The sequence below is a fragment of the Crocodylus siamensis genome, chromosome 9, assembly GCF_052110815.1.
Source record: "Crocodylus siamensis isolate JL-2025a chromosome 9, ASM5211081v1, whole genome shotgun sequence".
Classification (NCBI taxonomy): domain Eukaryota; kingdom Metazoa; phylum Chordata; order Crocodylia; family Crocodylidae; genus Crocodylus; species Crocodylus siamensis.
The window spans coordinates 6750299-6769338 of NC_143403.1; the positions used below are offsets into that span (position 1 = coordinate 6750299).

Below are 19040 nucleotides of genomic sequence, written 5' to 3' on the forward strand. Positions count from 1 at the left end.
CTGGAGCTGGCAAAACACCCCCAGGCTCCTCACACTGGCAGTTTGCTACAAAAAAAGATTAAGCAATGCCCAGGTAACATGAGCAACGACCCACCCAGTTGAAAGTAACATCCCATTCCAGTGCAGGCTCTGGACAAACTACATGTGTGTAGTATATCTTCAGTCCAATGAGGGTTATATTGTGGTTGACACTACGCAGCCACAGAAAGTGAGAGCGGAGAACGAGTGATAAGTTTGTAGGTACAGCACCCATCTAAAAAGGAGCTGGTGCTCTATTATGCAGCAGGTGCCTTGGTTAGGCCTAGAGCAATTCACTTCCCCCATTGAACAGTGCTTTGAGGGGGCAAGGAAAACAGTGCTCCCATGATGCAGCATGCTCTACAATGGCATCCCATAGGGGGACCACATCTTAGCACTTAACTAGACTGCGTATTTAGTGAAGAGTGAAAAATGCATCAGATTGACAATCTTAAAAATATACCCAGTGTGGAAGAACTAGAATGCAGCCCCCACTTTTTTTCTCTACTAAATTCAAATAGAGGTTCTGGAATACCAAATACTTGGCTAAACAAAACTGTTTACAAAAAAATCATTCCAAGTCTTAAACTGCTCATGGAAAGGTCTTTTCTGAAATAATTTCTTTTGTTAAGGTGTTTTCTGTTATGCTAGCAACTCTAAAATGAAAGAGCCCTTCGAATGCATGCTCTAGAGAAAGTTCGAAGCAGTGTTTTGAACATGACAGCTTACTAAGAATGATCTCAACAAAAGAGAGCGTGCTAGTGAAAGGTGCAAAAATCAGAACAGAGAGAGATTTAGATAAGGAAAGGGAGTTTTGCAATCCGATCAGAAAGGATCTATAGGAAAATGCATTGGATAAAAAATTAGGAAAATAAAGTCTGAAGAAGTTCTGGTGGTAACTGTTAAGTAATAATAAATCAATAAAAAAACAGTTCATTTCGAGTGTAAGGGATGGCAGCTAAGAAAATTGCAACAGGATCTCAGGGAAAATAATGGGAAGAATGCCATGTATACACAATAGAGCAGGAAGTAGTGATGACCAAAGAGGAAGAAGTGAAATTGGCAGTTTGCTACCTAAACATAAAAGCCGATAAGAGGCTGAGCACAAATCCAGATGGTTTCCTCAAAGCAGCAAAAACATTTCTTTAGTGAGCATTAAAGAGTGGCTAGAAATAGAGGCACCAGTTAATAAGGAGGTAAGAAACAACACAAGTATAACTCTTCGAATCCAAGAGCTCCCTACCAACTACATTATCTGGCCTGCTGCATTCTAACTTTTATTTTTTAGTCGAAACCCTACAAGAGCAAGCAGTCATAAATCATTACATGGCCCCAAAAGATCAAGAATAAATATTTAAAAATGCCAAGAAAAACAAAGCAAAATTTGTGTTGCATTTACATTTCTGTATTTTTGTTTCGTTTTGTTTGGGGCAGGGAGGACTTTGTCTTTTAGTTTCTGAGCCTTTACAATACACCTCATATCATTCTTTTTCCTGCAAGGTTGAAGACCAGAAACTTCTCCCACCCTCCCTGACTTTTCTTGATGAAAACTGAGAATCTATAATTCCAGGCAATCATCAAATATTAAAATATTTATGCTCACAACCCTGACTGAAAAGGGAGAATGGAAGGTGACTGAGCAAAATGCTTCTAGGCTAAGTACAGACAGTCAAAAAGCTCAAGGCTGAATCAATTCAGTCTTCCCAGGTTACTCTAAACTGCGTAGGTTGAACTGATAAGCAAGTGAACAGACATTTGCTTCTGATTTCAGAAATGCAGGCACATCCCTGCAGTGGCCCAGGCCAGAAGCTGGAGGGTGCTAGAGCACACTTCCCTGCTTGGCTGAAGCAGACAACTTGGGCCAAGACTAGCCCACCCACCCTGTGAAAGGAGGTTTGTGGAGGAGGTGCAAAGCCTCCTGGGAAGCTGGTTAACTTGAATCTGGAGAGGATCTGGGACAGAATTTCAAGAAACTGATTTAATATTAAAAAAAAACATTAAGTTTGATACTACATTCATTCAGGTTCATCTTAAACCAGTTTTGGCCATTTTGAAAGCAGTTTATGTGCATTGAACTTCTGTCATGTTGCACCTTTGAACTGGTTTCCAATCACTTACAACAGTTTATGTATAATTTCTATCCCGAGCCCCACAGGCCTAGTTCCATTGATGAATGGAAGAAAGGGTGGGACTCAGGTACTGAAGATACCAGTGACCTTTTCTCTGCATGTCTTCTTATCCACAGGGTAGGCCAGCAGGCCAAGCATACCCCATTCACCTTCTCCTGCTCATATATACCCACCCTGGAGTATGCTGCACAAACCACTCTGGTGGCACTTTTAGAGCATACCCATGACCAGCATTTCAGGGATGATCACAGAGTTGTCTGGAAGGCAGTTTCACCAGCACATTTTGAGATGCAGCATATGAGTGGATAGGCAAGCGTGCTGAGGAGCATCCCTGCTGGATCATGCTAGAGATGCAACAGAGACACTCTTATGTTCACCTAATTCTATTCTCCTTATGCACCACATGCATTTAATTCACACCCTTTCCTTATCCCATTTTTCTGGCCAATAGCTATTATTCTTCTGAAACTGTGCCTACCATACGTAGCTCACGTAAGGAGAGAGCTTCCAACCTAATATTCATCTCTGCCCTGGCTCCTGGATATAGTGTTACAACCGTTCTTTGGCAGAATCTCACAACTCTGAACACAAACTACATACTTTGCCAATGGTCATGACAAGCTAAGCCTATGTGCAACACCTCTCAGCACTTGGAACCAGTGCATGCTACATCCTTTTAAGGGTAAGAAAGCAAACTGGAAAAAAAAATGTTCTGAATGCCCAGCTTGACCATTTCAGAATATGTTTTCTACTCTATTGATATCATCAAACCCCCATTTCAAATTATTTATCAGGTTTATTACAGAAGGATAATACCAAGACTGACTTTGACCTATATGGTTATTCTCATTTTTCCATAGCTGACACTTGATGCCAGGCCATCTGTAGACTCCACGCTGACTAAAAAGCCAACACGAACAATAACCGTCTTTTCAACTGAAGACACAGAATAGACCAAACAAATCTTCGAGTCTGCACTAATGCGAAAAAATGCCTGAAGAAAGCTCTGTTTTTGTTCACTCTTCACCCAGGTTCCAAGTGAACCTTAAAATTGACTCAAGGAAACTGGTAAAGGTTACCACAGTTTAGTGAACTATGTAAAGGAGGACATGAAATTTCACTTCACTTCAAGGACCAGGGTTTTGGACCTGATCTTTTCATGAATTCCTGTTGCAAGTTAGAAACTGCTTCCAAGAGCCGAGTTGGGCAATTTTTTTCCCCCCGCCAATTCTATCTTCACTAAAAAAAAAAAAAAAATAAAAAAAAAATACAGATTTCTGTTGGCCAAAAACATTGTACAAAATATGTATAGAACTTGCCAAATTCTTTCAGTCAACCAAACAGAAGTAAATCACAGAAATGAAATATTTCCTTTGAAAATGTACTAACAACAAAACAGTTTTTTAATTTAAAAGAATCATGTTTTGCTTCAAAATTCACTTCAAATTTTATTAAAGTAAAATGTTTTTAAAAGCACAAAAATAAACTTGCTCTTTTTAACTTAGTGGAAATATATTCTTTTGAATTGATCCAAAGTGATTTTAATTTTTAGGGTGAATCCACCCAGATTAGCTCCAACGTAATCTGTCTTCCTTCACCTGGGCTTTTAATCTCCATCCCATGTTATTTTTCAGGTTTCCATTTCTTGGCTTAGATTATGTTTTATATATTTTAATATAAATATCCCTTTCCTTTGGTAGCCTTCGACAACAGTTCTCATGCAGATAAAAAGCTACAGTTCTCTTTTTTTTTTTTTATTCTCTACCTGTATTTATTGCATTTCTCAGCAGAAGATATTTAAAAGTTTGCTAACTTTTTTATTGTTCCAGCAAGAGTACAAATAAAATAAAAGAAATAAGTGCCTCTAGCTTTGGCCTCTTTTTTCTTTTCCCAATAAGTTCCATGTATAATTAATATATCTCCATTTACAGCTAACTACTAAATACATAGGAAACGGCTATAGCCCATACCTAATTACTGGGGGAAACCTTGGCAATGGAATGTATGATATATTCTTGTTTAAATTAAAAAAATCAAAAAAACCCCAAATACTGATTGTTGCCCAGCTCTTCAGTTCAGAATTAAAAGCTTCTTGGTTTACTGAATACTACAAAGGCAATCACTGTTATAGACCTGCTTTGCATACTGGCTCTATTAATTTACACGCTCATAGTGGGCCTCACATTCAGATACAACTGTTAAATTACACTGCTCTTGGGTAATGGGTATTAAAAAAAATGCAACAGCATGATGCAACGTGTATTCAGACAGGCACAATTCAAAATATTGATTCTGCTGAAGATCAGAATAAACAAACTATACTCAGCTTTAATATTTCCATATCCTGGACACACTGATTCTAGGCAATTGAATTACCTAGAATCCCATATCAACAAACAGTTTTTGTTGCACATTACATATTATGCCAATTTAGCGTCTGATTATCGAAATAATTTAATTCCCAAGATTGTTTTGAGACATTTCCAACCTCCTGCTGTTCTTCCTCCCATCCTAATATTAACGATGACGACTTAATTATTGTGTCAGTTTCACATCAGTACAATTTGCTGGGTCACCACAGAGCAGTCCAATCAACAGTGACTTACACAGCTTGTCCTTTATATGGCTGAATGGACTGAGGACAAACAAGCCACAGATTTGGTCAGACGCGCAGCTAAGATAAAGAAGTATTCAGACTGAGCCAAAGGAAACACAACAAGGTTATTTCTATTAATCAAAATTTTACGTATGAATAGTACTGGTTTTTTGAGCCAGGAAATCTTCAGGTGTTTAAACACATGCTATGCCCAGCACATATTTGATTTAACCCAACAGGGCCGTTCAATAAATTGCAGGTCTTGTGTTAAGAGAAATGAAGCTTTGTATCTAATGGAAGCCAAAAACGTACTCAGAACCTCTAAAAATTAAGCAACTTAGCTTTGTGCTTTACTTCAAAATCATTTTTAAAACGGTCAAGGTTTTTTAGGGTGCGTCTACACGTTGCCAACAGTGACGTTGCTTTAGTACTTCCTTTTGGAAGTACTAAAGCATAGCGCAGGCTGGGTGCACATGGTTAGATTTCGCTGCTATGTCACGGTAGCGGCATGCTTTACTGGGCAATCACGTGAAGACCCATGTGATCGCTGCAGTGACATAGCATCCATATGGTAACTTAACATTGCGGTAGGGTGACATGTGGACACGCCCTTAGTATTACTGAAAGGCAGTACAGTTCATGACTCAAATTACTTTTGAACATGGAAATTGAGTTGCTATGTCACTCACTCGATTAAAACTGGATTTTAGAGCTTGATATCAAGTTTTCTAAAAGTTGACAGGAGGCTTCTTTTGATTTAATGAGCTCCTAATCAAGTCAAGCTTTAAAGCACTGCACAAATTCTAGTCCGTGAATAGGAAGCTTGGCAAACTGCGACAGGGCTAAAACATTGGCACACAATATTATAAATCTTAAATAAATAGGTAAGGAAGAAGGGAAAAATGATTCCTTAACTGAATTTGGTTGCTTGTTGTTTTTAACCCAAACAGTAAACCTTCCTTTCATGTGACTGGTTTGACTCGATAATCTGTTTTAAACAGTCAGTAATCAAACCCAAAGTAACTAAGAGCATGTGGCTAGTAATGGAAATCACGGGAAAAAGTTGTTGCACTTGGTTGGTGCCAAAATAACATCATTTACTACTTCTGTCAAAAGTTCTTTTAAAAATGATTTATAAAATTCACGTGGGGTGTGGCAGTGGTATACCTACTGGTTGCCAGCCTAGAAGTCCCAAATCCACAAGACAGCACTGGTACATAGTGAACAGCAGTACCGCAAGTTCTGCAACACTGCCTCATTAAGGGACACACACAAATTAACTCTTGGGTGAAAATATTTTAAAAATGTCTAGAGTCCATTTCAGTCTCCAGCGTACCTGCTATGATGCTGTGAGTTAGTGCCAGCCCTAATGGTGTAGATTGTGATGTGGACACCGGGCCATTAGAAATGCGATTGGCATAACAGGAACGGAGTAGGTCAAAGAAAAGATGGTAAAAGTCTTTAATCCCTAATGATCTTAGACCAGGTCTAAAATTCATTACATTTACAGAAAAGGTTCTCACAGACTTGAATGGGTTTTGGATGGACCCCAGCCTGAATTCAGATCATGCCTGTACAGTGAATTTGTAATGAAATGCAAATCACGGGCCTTGTCTGCAGCTCCGATTACTGATGGCACGAGAACAGGAAAAAAAAATCCAGAGGCAACTCATTAAGGAAAATCAGAAAGTGCTTCTGAGTTCCCAGGTAAACATTTGAACCACAATGGGTAAAATTACAGACTACTGTCAACTTCAATACATAGAAAGAGTCAAAACCTGTATAAATACATGATTACGGAGAAAAGAAGGAGCAGGGGGAGCTACTGTAGCACAGCAATGAAAGCTGTGCATTGAATCCTGTCAGAAGAAAGAAAATGCTGATCGAGTCAGGGTGCAACATGAACACACAGACTGTGGTTAATACAGATTTTTTGCAAAACTGACATATGAAAATAACATTCCTTACAGTTCAGAATTGGTTGATCCTTTGTGAATTCAGATGGCTGTTCAATATGAAAAACCTTTTGTTGGAATCCAGGGACACATCCTAAATCTTCTGCAAACGTAAGCAGCAGAACCTGAAAAAACAAAAGAAATGTACTTTTAACATCCACTTATTCATTGATCGCACCGGGTTTTGTGAATGATAGCGGATTCGGACTCAGCCAAAAGAACATCCATTACAGCACACCTTTCCTTTAAAACTTGCTAACCATCATTTTGGGTAAAATCTTTGATTTGGACACATAGGCAGATATGAGAGCTGCAAAAAAAATCTACAAGTCAACAAGTTCTCAAATCCAAAAGGTCTAACACACGCATGCTTGTTTTTAAGCTCATGCGTAAGCTTTAATGGAGTAATGGGCTGCAAGTATATGCTTACATGCATTAGCGGACACAGTACTGTATAAATATGTGCTTAATTTAAGCACACTTTCTATTTAACAACTTGTTGAATCAAATTAAGCATCGCTCTCAGCTGGGGAAAGTCCTCTACTCAAGGGTGACACGCTGCATCACAGAAGTTCCCTTTATAGAAACTCTGGTAGCTGATGGGAAATGTCTTTTTCTTTTTTCTTTTCTTTTTTACCTTCAGGCCACAGTTTGCCTGGTTTCCCCATAATCGAAAAGTTGTTTACCCCAGCGAAGATTGAAAATGAAATGTGTGCATCATATTGGAGGTGGATCTGAAGGTTAAAGTTAAATACAGCTTGTGTCACTGCTCGTATGTGATCACCAAAGCTCCCTGCCATCACAGGAACACATTGGCAAGTGTGTGGGGGGGGGAAGGTTAAAAGCAAAATAAAATTGGCTGGAAATAGGTACAATGCCAATCTCGGTTTCTGAAGGTTTGTGTTCCATCACTGAATACAGACAAACAAGCTGAAAGGCTGTTTTTCCTGGCAGGTTTGAAATGGCAGAGAGGGAGGAAGAATGCTTGAGAAAGGAGTGAGACGGGGGGTGGAAAAACCAGTTATGGAAAGTTTAAAAGTTAAACAGATCAGGGAAAAGGCAAAGAGGCGAGTAAACGAGGGGGAGGAGGACAGATTTAGTTTTCCAATCCTAATTTTCAGAAGTCAAAATTGCACAGGAATCCGCAGTTCCCTTCGGGCAAAATGAGCAGAATCGGCGCCCGGGGAAACCCTCGGGAGGAGAGAGGGCACGTGGCTCCAAGAACAGAGGGGAAGCAGTTGCGAGTGGGGGCAGGCACGTATTCCCAGGAGCAGGGGGATATGCCGTTCCAAGAGCACGGGGGGACGCACCTTTCCCAGAGGACCACCGCCGGTTGTACCCATGCTGGGAATTTCGAAACAGTTCCTGGCAGAGCTGTTGCTGTTGCGGCGGCTGCCTGTGCCACACGTTGGCATGCACCCGCCGTTGTTAAAGTAGCAGCAGCAGCCGGTGCCCGTTTTGGAGTCACCTGCATGGGCAGAGCTGTACCTGGGGTACGGCAAAAATCGAGGCAACTACCCTGGGCCCCGCACTTGGGGTGGGGGGCCTGCAGAGCTGGGGCAGAGTGGGCATGGCCCCTCCCATGGGACCTGCCTGGAGTTGGTGGGCAGGGCTGAAACACAGGGACCCCCCTCCCCTTTGCAGGGGTACCACAGACCCGCGCAGTGTTCAGGGGCCCTAGACAAGCTGACTTGCCTCTATGGTCGGCTCTGTGCATTGGTATGCTGCCAGGGCATGAACTCGGGTGGGGAGGAGAGGGGAGGAAATGCAGCGCCCTTCCTAACTTGGCAGCCAGAGTGGGTACGCCTCTTGCCGACCCCTAATTACGCTATTGCAATTCTCAACTCAGTTCCTTTTAGGATGGACTTTCAGAGATGCAGAATAAGTGATGGTTCCCTTTGAATTAAACTAAACAGATCCAAAATGCCTCCTTCAACTGGATACACATAGAAAAAAAAAAAATTAAGTAAGGGACACATGGGAATGGGCACACAACCTTCATCACTCTTTAGAAGGTAGATATTATTATGGGATTTGAACACAAATGACCCCAAGCTGTGAAGACTTAAGTACAAACCCTTTGTTTGCCTGTAAGGCAGGGCCTCATCCTTCCTGCACGGGGGAACACTGTTCTAGCAAATAAACCTCCTCCACCGTAGACCGTCCTTCCAGTGCAGCGTGACTTTAGAGGACAAGTCGGAAGTGTGAGCAGCCCAAGATCACACTGCTCCCTACTTAGCCATCGCTGGTTTGGTCTTGTTAAAGAATCAAAATACTACTTGAGTTTGTAACTTGCTTTTCTCCCTTGTTGCACCGCAGAATCACTGTTGGCTTCTGAGGCAGGAGGAGGGTGGATCTCCACCTGGTCGGTCTCATTTCCTCTTACAGAAACAGACTCTCAGGGAGTCTATTTCGCATCAGTGAGACTTGCTGTAAAAGACTGGCTAAAAAGTACACGCAGACTTTGTGCAGTAGCCAGAATGTTTCGTGACAATTGAGTTGGCAGCGTTCAAACTGTAGCAGATAGACACATTTCTCATCCTTAATGACCTGCGCTACATTTGTCCCTTTGTTAAAGTAATAAACTACAAAAGAGACAAGAGACCGAGCCAGATAATAGGCCAAGCAAGGTCTAAGTCGTTTTAAAATATTGTCAGGTTTCCCATACAACTGCTGCAGCCCTTACTCCAAATATGTTTATCCACAGCTATGCTCAGTTAGCAGCCATATGCGGGCCTAGTCTCAGATTGAGAGATGGCACAAATCAATCGAACACCAATTAACTAATGGAAATACACCAAGATTACACCAGCTGAGCATACGGCCACCAGGGTCTTACTCTGTCCTCTAAAGGTCACTCAGGCCCGAGGACATTACTATACTAATGCTATATTTCAAAGCCTGGACTCAAAAGTGTGCAAGTGGGACATTCAATGAACATTTGCTATCTTTCCATCTCGCTATCTGAATATGTAAATAGACCATTTGCATGCAAAAATAATCATAATCATAGTAATGATGAATCATAGCAATAATAAATGTGTACATTTCCTGCACAGTTGAATCACTGAATATTGACACATGTCCATTGAATGAGGATGCACAAGTAGAGGCAAATGCAGAATAAAGTGTGCCGCTCCTCCTAGACTCCCACCTCGGGACACAAGCAGTGAATTAACAAAAGTTACACAATGAGTCCAGATTGGAAAAAAAAATGATCCCGGCGAATTCACATAATTAAAGGGCAGGTTAAAAATTAATTACAAACATGAATTTGCTTCCAAAGATAATTATGGCAAAGAAGAGACAAATCATAGTTTGATCTCCCACAGCATCTGGCATCTTGAAGTTACAACTGATATTTTGCAGAGCTATAAAAAAAAAAAAGAAAGAAAAAAAAAATCCTGCTTTGGACATCAACTCTGTCAGTATGTTCGAAAGACATGTTCAGCCTATCAGATTTCTGACAGTGTAAGTTTGCTTGGAAATGAGAACAAATCTAAATATGCCACAAGTTAACTTCTGTAAGGCTGGTACACAGGCCTCATGTAACATCAACTTAGCAAACAGAATGTGACCTTTACTCTCTTTGAAATAATTATAAGACAGAGCCCTGGCCTTGCTGTGAAATGGAACATTTTATTCTAACTGTGCAATTCTAAGCACTTTCTTATCTTCCAGACGTTAGACAAGATGTCAAATTTGTCATCACACAGAAGGTTTTTATTAATTATCTTTTTGAAGCACAGTCCTTCCTGTAATTTATTTTTCACACCGAGAAAATTCTCCTATTGAACTAAATGTCTATCTTGTTAAAAGTTTGTCTGCTAAAAGGTCTTTTACTTTTAAAAAGCCCTGACAAAAATAAATCAAGGACAGATTTTTGTTGAAAGCAAAATGGAATATCGGTTCGAGCCGAACGCGTTCCAGAATTCAGCAGCGTGTGGAAAACATGTGCATCTGCTCTAAGAAAGTTTGCTGGTTGCTTAACTCTTTAAAGAAAGCTGGAAGTAGAACTGGCATCTGGAGTCTGCTTTATCCCAAAGACAGTCTTTTGTTTTGCAGGAAGAGGATTTTTAAATATACAACGGCACACAAATGGTGTTCAAGCTTGTACATAAAAAAGCTCCATTTAAAAAAAAAAAAAAAATCCCTTTTAGCAAGGAATTTAAGTATATACTTAAAAAGTCAAGCATATGCAGAAATACTTTCCTAAATATGGTAGGCATTTTGTTCGAACTGGGATCTTACTGCTCTCTATCACACTCTAGTGCCTATGAGGAATTGTAATGATAAACGGCAATGTATCACAGTGCATTTAGGAGTATAATGGAGTCCTACAATGATGAGTGCTAGCTTCCATATTATTATTCATCTGTTACCTGAAAGAAAGCAGTAAGCCTCATGCCAATGAAATTTCACAAATGGTACAGTGGGAATAGTAGTGAGACAGAAATATAACTTAAAAAGTTACCCAAAGATATTAGGAATATGAATGGAAAGAAAGAAACTAAGATTCAGCATAGTGCAATGCCAAGTAATATTTTGTATTAAAAAAAAAGACATTTTTGTTTAAATTAAGCTTCGTTGCATGCCTCTCCTTTCCTATCTGTAAAATAGGAATAGTTTTACAGCGAACTGTCTGGATTAATTTGTTAATAAATGTTATGGTACACTTAAAATTCTTCTCTCAGTTACAGAGGTACGATTCCCCCATTTTCAGAAACATATACGGTCCTCTAGGTGAAGTCCTGGATTATAGCGCAGGTAATTTGGGATGACGCTAACCCCCAAAAAACAGTTCAAAGAGCCTACTTTTAAAAATGCAAGTTGCAAAAGGATAGCAGTGATCTAAAGCTAAAAATATACTCTACAATAGGTAGGAAGAGGTCAGCCTCCCATCTGTTGACTGAAAAAAATAAAGTTTGCAGCCTTGAATGAATACAACAAATTTGCAGTATGCACCATTTGCTCTTATAAACCTGTGTGGGTTTGGAAGCAGGTGATTCTTTGCAAAGCAAACAACAGAGCTCAGGTCTCCTGCCCCTAGAGATCCCATTCACTGACATGGGCAATCAGAACCTGAGGTCATCTGCTGCAATTCCCGTCTTTAAAAAAAATAAATAAATGCAAAGGGTGAACGCCCATTTTTAATATCCTGACAATCCGTCTTTGCAAACTCACTACTGGTCAACATAATCCAATGTCAGTAGTCCAGATGTCTCCTATGTAACAGGAGGGTGGTTAAAGCAAGGCTCCCAAAAACGGGATCAGAACTACAAAAACACCTGTTCCCCTTAAACTTAATAAAACAGCACATGTTCACTTGAGACCCTGGGCTGACCGCAGTATTTGCGCTGGAGTCTGCTCACGTTAGAACGGCAGCATGGAAAGCACAAGAGCACTTCAATGTCTAGGTCTCTCCGCTGCGTGAGGCGCCTGATCTTCCACACCTCTGTACATCACCTCATCACAGACCAGGCTTCCTCTCCCTCCCTGCAGCTAGCCTCTAAAACAAGCTCTCCTATACCTTAAAACAAAGGCTTGCTTTATCTAGCCCATCTCCCTCTTTTTTCCTCGCGTGCAGCAATTCCATTTGGATCTGAGCAACCACCTCCCGGGCTGGGAAATGTTTCTCTCAACCAGTTTTACAGTAAATATTCTCAATTATTTATGGGCCTGACCTGCCTTAGACCTAATGCCCTATCATCATATACACCATATGCTTCAAAAAGACAAATTACCCGTCCAGTGGTTTTTATGGGGTAAAAATCCACGCCCGTGTAGGAACCAGCCATGCAAGCATGATCCAGAGAGAGACAACATGTAGTGCAGAAGCCTGTGCAAAACATTTCCTGTAACCCAAAGAGAACTTTACCATAATTAACTGAAACAGGTTTGCATTTATAAGGCAGCGATAATCAAGGGAGGATCAAGTTTTATCATTACCCCCGAGGAACTAATTTTGACACAAACAGAGCAACGCAGAAAGCCTCTAGAAAAAATGGAGAAAGCACTAACGTGGAAAAGGGAGTCATGTAAGGAAAAGTATTTTCAACCCCCAGAGCACAAAGATCAGGAATAAGCCAAGAATTAATTAGATTATGTTTAAAATAATGAAGCGGTAAACGTCCTGTCTCCTGCCTCCCCCAGCTTTATGGTATAAACAGGCCTTTGTTTTCAGGTTCCCACCCCCTGATGTTTTCTGAGGCCTATAAACGTGCTTTTTTTCCATGAAAGCCAAAATTATTTCCTAATACTAGAATGCCAGGAGCTGAAGAGTTAAGAAAAAGTGCATTATTTTTCCTAATAGGCAAATCTGAATGGAAGCTCCCAGGATGAAATATCAGGGAAGAAATGTGACTGAAACCCTGACTATGCCACCACCCTAACTAATAAGACCTATTTCACCATCAGGCCCTGCAAAAATATCTAGACAGAAGGTCACTGCTAGAGAAAGAGCAAAGTTTCAAAAGCAAGAAGTAGCTCACCCTAACAGCGTCCTGCAGAGAAATGTTCAAATCCTGCCCGTAAGATTTTAAATCAGAATTTCACAAAACTACCAGAGAGGGATACCCTAATAGGAAAATGAAAGTAGGGTTTTGAATTAAGACCTGATTTTGCACATAAAGGACAACTAGATTTTTGCCCCTGACTTCAATGAAGCCGCAACGGGTTTTATAGCAGTTGTTTTACCTATCCATACACAGACCTTTGACATAAAATGCTGTGCATCTTCCCTGACCATCCCATCAACCAACCTAGGAAAGATCCCAAAGTTTGTATGACATACCCTGCTCTGAGCCTTTTGGATAGGGAGAGAGATGAATCGATCAATAACCCTAAATTGGTAGCCAAAAGGTACTGAAATTCTGGAAAACCGTAGATGGATTTATCCTCACTAATTCAACACCACCAAACATTGCAAGTTAAAAGAAATGCATTGCTTTATTTATTTTTTTTTTAATTCTTTAACTCTACCCATTGGATGGTGGGGGAGGGGGAAGCTTGTGCAGATTTTGAAAAATGTTTCTGTGTTTTAATATCTAGCTGCTTTTCTTTTTATCATGAAATGGTTCAGAAAAGTCTATTCACAAACTCCACAGCTCTACCTTTGAATCTGATAGTGAATTCAAGTCATTTTTGTAAGAATGCTATTAAGATTTGGCAATAAGATTCTTCAAGGATGATAAATATCCTTTAAAGGGCCTGCATATCCATTTACTGCCTAGCTCTGTCCTAAAAATGAAAGTCATACTTGGCGTATTGAAGGGTGGGTTATGAAAATGCAAATTAGAGTGACTTTATTGGCTCAAATGAATTCAGCTCTCTTGTCACTAAGAAGTATGACTTTGGTAGGGTTCCATTAACGGGATAAAGAATATGACAAACTCTTTAGAGGGGATATCTAGCACAGGGAACTTTCATACGGACAGAGCTCATAAAAAGGAATGTGTTTATTATACGGGTTTTATTGCACACTGGATAAAAGTGCATCTTCCATGATGTGGGAAATCGTGTTCATTTAATTACTGAAGGCGTGATTTACCAGCACGTGCGTTTGAACAGACAGATGCTCGCCTGGTCAAATCTAGGTTGTGTAGAGAAGGCACAAGGACACCAAGGGCACATGCCTCCTTTCAAAGGCCGGGGAGCCAGAAATGAGGCAGATGGCTGCCTTAGAGAGGCTCTGAGCATGTGCCAAGAAGCGTGCCCAAGACAAAGAGCAGAGGAAAGGTGCTTGCTAGGGCTTCTGTACTAAAGGCAATACATCCTGCTCACCTATCGAACAGGAACAATCAAGCGGGTCTTACTTCTGCTCAGCACGGAGGTAAGTTTAGACAAGCATCAGACCCAGGTTACTCTTCTTGGCCCTTGCGTGCCTGCTTGGTTCCAACAGCACCTTGGAAAACACGCAGGGAGATCCCTCATGCAGGACTTGGGTCAAGATTTACAAAAGTGGAAGGAGTCTAAGCAGACTCAACTATGAAAGCCCTTGAGGCATAACTGTTCCCATGGGCAGAAGTCAATGGGAGTTTAGCATCTAGGGAAAACAACTTCAGTAAAGCCGGGCCACCACTGCAACCAGAGGCATGACTGCAGCATGTGCTCTTGGTTGTAGTCGTGTTGGTCCAAGGACATAAGTAGGTGTGGTTCTTTGAGTAAATGCAATGTCTTTTATTAGACCCACTAAATAGTTGGAAAAATGTTCTTTGCAAGTTTTCAAGTGCCAACACCCTTCTTCAAGCAATAGGGAGAGTCTGTTGTTGCTTTGGTTGCTTTCCACCCAGGAGAGCACATCAAGCAATAACTGACTCTCCCTATTGCCTGTATTTGTACCCAAAAGCTTGCAAAGAACAATTTTTCCAGCATGTGTAAATGTATCCAAGCTAACTTTCACTCTAGGCAGCTTGAAGAACAAGGCAGCAAACAAACAGAACCCACGTTTGTTTAGCTGGGTAAACAGATTAGGCTGAAGCTCCTGGCACAGCCTCATCACTGTGGGAGCTATCCATAGTAGAGTTGGTTTGGGTATAGGAAATAGGATTATAGATCTTAACCGCTGGAGGAGAATGCTTAGGTCAAGTCTGATATTACAGATAACCATGCTGGAGAAACCCCTTCCAAAAATTGTTATTAAAACTAGTTTTGCCATCTCCAAATACCCCCTCTGGGGAGGCAATTCCAGTTTTCTCACTCCCCTGAGGGTTAGTTTTCTGCATAAACTTATTTTATAGTCAGTTTATACCCCTTGCTCTTATGCGCATGCAGTCCTTTAAACTTTAGCATCTCTTCTCCCTCCCTAATATAAACCCTCCCTGGTTAAAGAGGGCAGTCATATCCCTTCAGTCTTTATTTTACTACGCTAAACAAGCCAGGTGCTCTAGTCTCATCCAACAACAAAGTTCTCCATCTTCTTGATCATTCTCCTATACCTTCCCATACAGCTGACTGAGTATAGTCATCGTGTAGATCAGTGCTTTGTACCAAAGCATGAATACTTGCATCTCCTGACTGCATGGTAGAGTTTTCATTCTGCAGTAGAAGCTTTTGCAAACAGGATCAGAATCAACCTTCATAGGTTACCCAAACCATTAAACCCATCTTTTAACTAACATTCTTATCAATTATTTGACTTTGCCAAAATCTGATCCATTTTTACCGATCTCATTAAGTAGTTTTAGGTAATCCCATTCAAAATCAAATCAACTACTTACAGAGTAAACTTTTACTCACTGTGAGTATACAAGGTGACTTAATGAGTAAAATACTACACGGTGCAATTATATATATTAGGGGAAAGTCTGCAACCCATATACACACACACGTATATTTTTGCTTTTGAAAGAAACATTTCTATGACAAACTCACCCAACCTCCAAATGAGATTACAACTGGTTAGACTATTTAGAGAAGGCTATACGATAAATTTAGTTTACAGGCCACCGAATAATGCAAATGAGCCATTCAGTAGTGCTGCTGTACCAGTGACAGAGGCATAAACAAGAAGCAGTGGAAGTCAAAGTTTTGTTCTCATTATACTGCAGGGTAGGGAATTATCCCAACATAAACTGCATTACAACAATAACCTGCCCAGAGAATCTGTTCACAGCAAACATTTTAGTTATTTATCACCTGATGAACTAAACAATTTGATGCTATTTTCCAGAAGCTATGGTTCCATGAAACACTTAGATGAGTAAAAATTTGGATCTCTATTAAAAAAAAGAAGGCATGTTAAGAAATTTGTGGAAATATTTATGGCGTTTCACATCCAGTAGCAAGTGGGGGAGGAAGTCATTATTCCTCACAAAAAAAATACTGTCAGCCATGCAAAGCTATTAGAGAAAAAAAACAAATTTTAATCATATATTTGTATACCAAATAGCATTTTCTGGATGGAATAGCTTGAAACCATGCTAAATATGATAGATGTTTCATTTCCCAAAAACAAGATTGTTATCACACACGTATAACCTTCCATCTCTTGGTTTCTTGTTTGTCTTGTGTTTCGTTTTTACATTTCATGATGTTATAACATGAAGCAATACTGACTAGCTCACATAGCTCGACTCAATATAACATTTCACATCTGCCTTTTGCATACACTAAGCTAGATAGCTAAACGAAAAATAAGCCCACCAACAAAGACCTTGAGGCCCCTGACAGACGTTACACTCAAGATGCTCTTAAGTAGTGACCTGGCCGCACGGTCATTCAATGACTTGAGTGATAAAATGAGGAATAAGCCACAAAAGTTATTATACAAAATATGTGAAATAAATAACCTTATGGCTGGCTCCTATCATGCCTTTAATTTAATGCGCAGCCAGTGTCCGGCTTCTGGACAATTAGGGAGCCTTTTAAGACTCCTGGTGCTTCCGAGGCTGGGAGTAGCCCTGACTGGAGATCCCAGCCAGGGGAGCACAGCATACTGGGAACTCCAAGCAGGTGCTCCCAGCTGGTTGCTGGTTTGCTAGTTGCTGGCACAGAGGCAGTCTAGGATTGGGCTCCTTTGCACCCGCAGTATGGCACAATAGGATCTGATACAATATCCTATATTCATGCTTCTTGCCACGCACGTGTGCTATAGTGGGAAGTGCAATTGTTGGGATCCCATCACACTTTTACTTTAATGTCTGTCAGGAGCCACAGAAGAGTATCTGGATCTAGGCATTTGTGCCTAAACAATGCTGCCGACCACAAACGTTTCAAAGCCATGAGAAAACTACTGAGACCCATGTTGAAAGCATGTGGTATTTTTTAAAAAAATACATTTCGACTTCTTTTGATTTGCTTCCTGGTTTTTCAGGCTTTAGGCAACTCTCACTTCACATTTTCCAGTCTTTCTCTGCACTCATGAGTTGAGAAGTACAAGTTAATCACTTGATTCCAGCAGCTGGAGCTTTAAGAAATGCATCACATATCAGAACAGTCGAGATAAAACTGTCAAAACCAGAAATACTTCATGAAATTCAAGCCACAGATTATTGAAATCAATGCATAGGGACTGTTTTGCTTTAAAAGAACGTGAATTAAGCCAATAGGCCTTACAAACTCTAGAACAAATATAACTAATAATCTTTGGCATAATTACATGGGTGCACAAATTAATTTGCGCTCCATCATAAAATGATTAGATGGAAATTACTTGTATTACCTTACCACAAATTATTCCTAGTGGAATGAATATAGTACCTTATGGTTAAAAAAAAGAGAGAGACTTGCACTGAGAGCACATGACTAATTATATGCTATGTTATAGCACAAGGATAAAAGTGAGTTTATTTTATTCTCCTGGGTTGTTTTGGTTTTTTTTTTTAATGAAAAATTAAAAGAAAGAGAGGAAAAAAGGGGAGAGGGGGGAAGGTGACTATTCTTCTAGTACCAAGCAACAAAAAATATATATTTGCAGAATTGCAAGTATTACTGAAACTCTTAATCGGTTTTCAGAATTTTTTATGAACTTTGGAACTCAAAATTCTTCCTTACTTGACAGCCGATATCCAATTCATCTTGTATGTGACCTAGGTCCTTTTTATTATAAAAGATATATAAAATTTAGTACAGTGATATTAAAATTTTGTCAGCCATGCAAAGCATATTATTAATTTTCTATTAGTACATAATGTTATGGATATTATGGATAATCTTAATCACATAATTAGGGACACATTCTGTTCTGAACTCCCAGTGACCTTAGTGGGAGTTGCATGTGCCTATGAAAGGTCAGGATTTAGCCCTTAACACATGGTTTTCAATACACTTCCATAATAGCGAATCATCTAGCAGTCATTTTAAGTACATAATTATATATCTAAACCATGCCCGTGTCTTCATACAACAAAGCAGAGTCCTACTCCCATTGAGATAACCGGGAAGTAGTCTTTCTGGCTCCACTGTGAGTAACACTACAGTAGATGCGTGTACACATGCTATCAGCACGGAGCCATGAAGCCATTGTGCACAGTTTGTGTCAGAATTAGCCATTAGCACAGTTTGTGTCAGAATTTATTCCTCCTGGTTGCTGCGTTTACAAGTGTGCCTCGGACTGCAGCACATTGAGCCGGGGTGGCACAGCTCCAGCTAGCAGGTAGCCCAGGGGGGTCAGCCTGCCAGTCCAGAGCTGCTCCACCCAGGCTCAACATGCTGCAGAGGGGCTGGCTGGGGCACAAGGGTGCTAGAGTGTGGGGCTAGCCGGCAGGCAGCCCTGACCTGCAGCATCCTTGTGCCCCAGCCAGCCCCAGTCACTGTCTGCACGTGCGTTGCAGCGCAGTAAATAACTCCACCGTAGGATAGTACTTGCTTCAGGGAGTACCAGCCTATGGCAGAGTTATTTAG

At 40.5% G+C, this 19040-nt stretch overlaps 1 protein-coding gene across 1 annotated transcript in view; it reads right to left on the reverse strand.

The window, feature by feature from the left end:
* The window catches only part of CDH13 (cadherin 13), a 751386-nt gene that overhangs the window by 607225 nt on the left and 125121 nt on the right, over positions 1–19040 (reverse strand). Inside the window, exon 2 of the mRNA XM_090062749.1 lies at positions 6712–6823. Coding sequence (XP_089918875.1) covers positions 6712–6823 — 112 coding nt within the window. The remainder of the gene's footprint in view (positions 1–6711; positions 6824–19040) is intronic.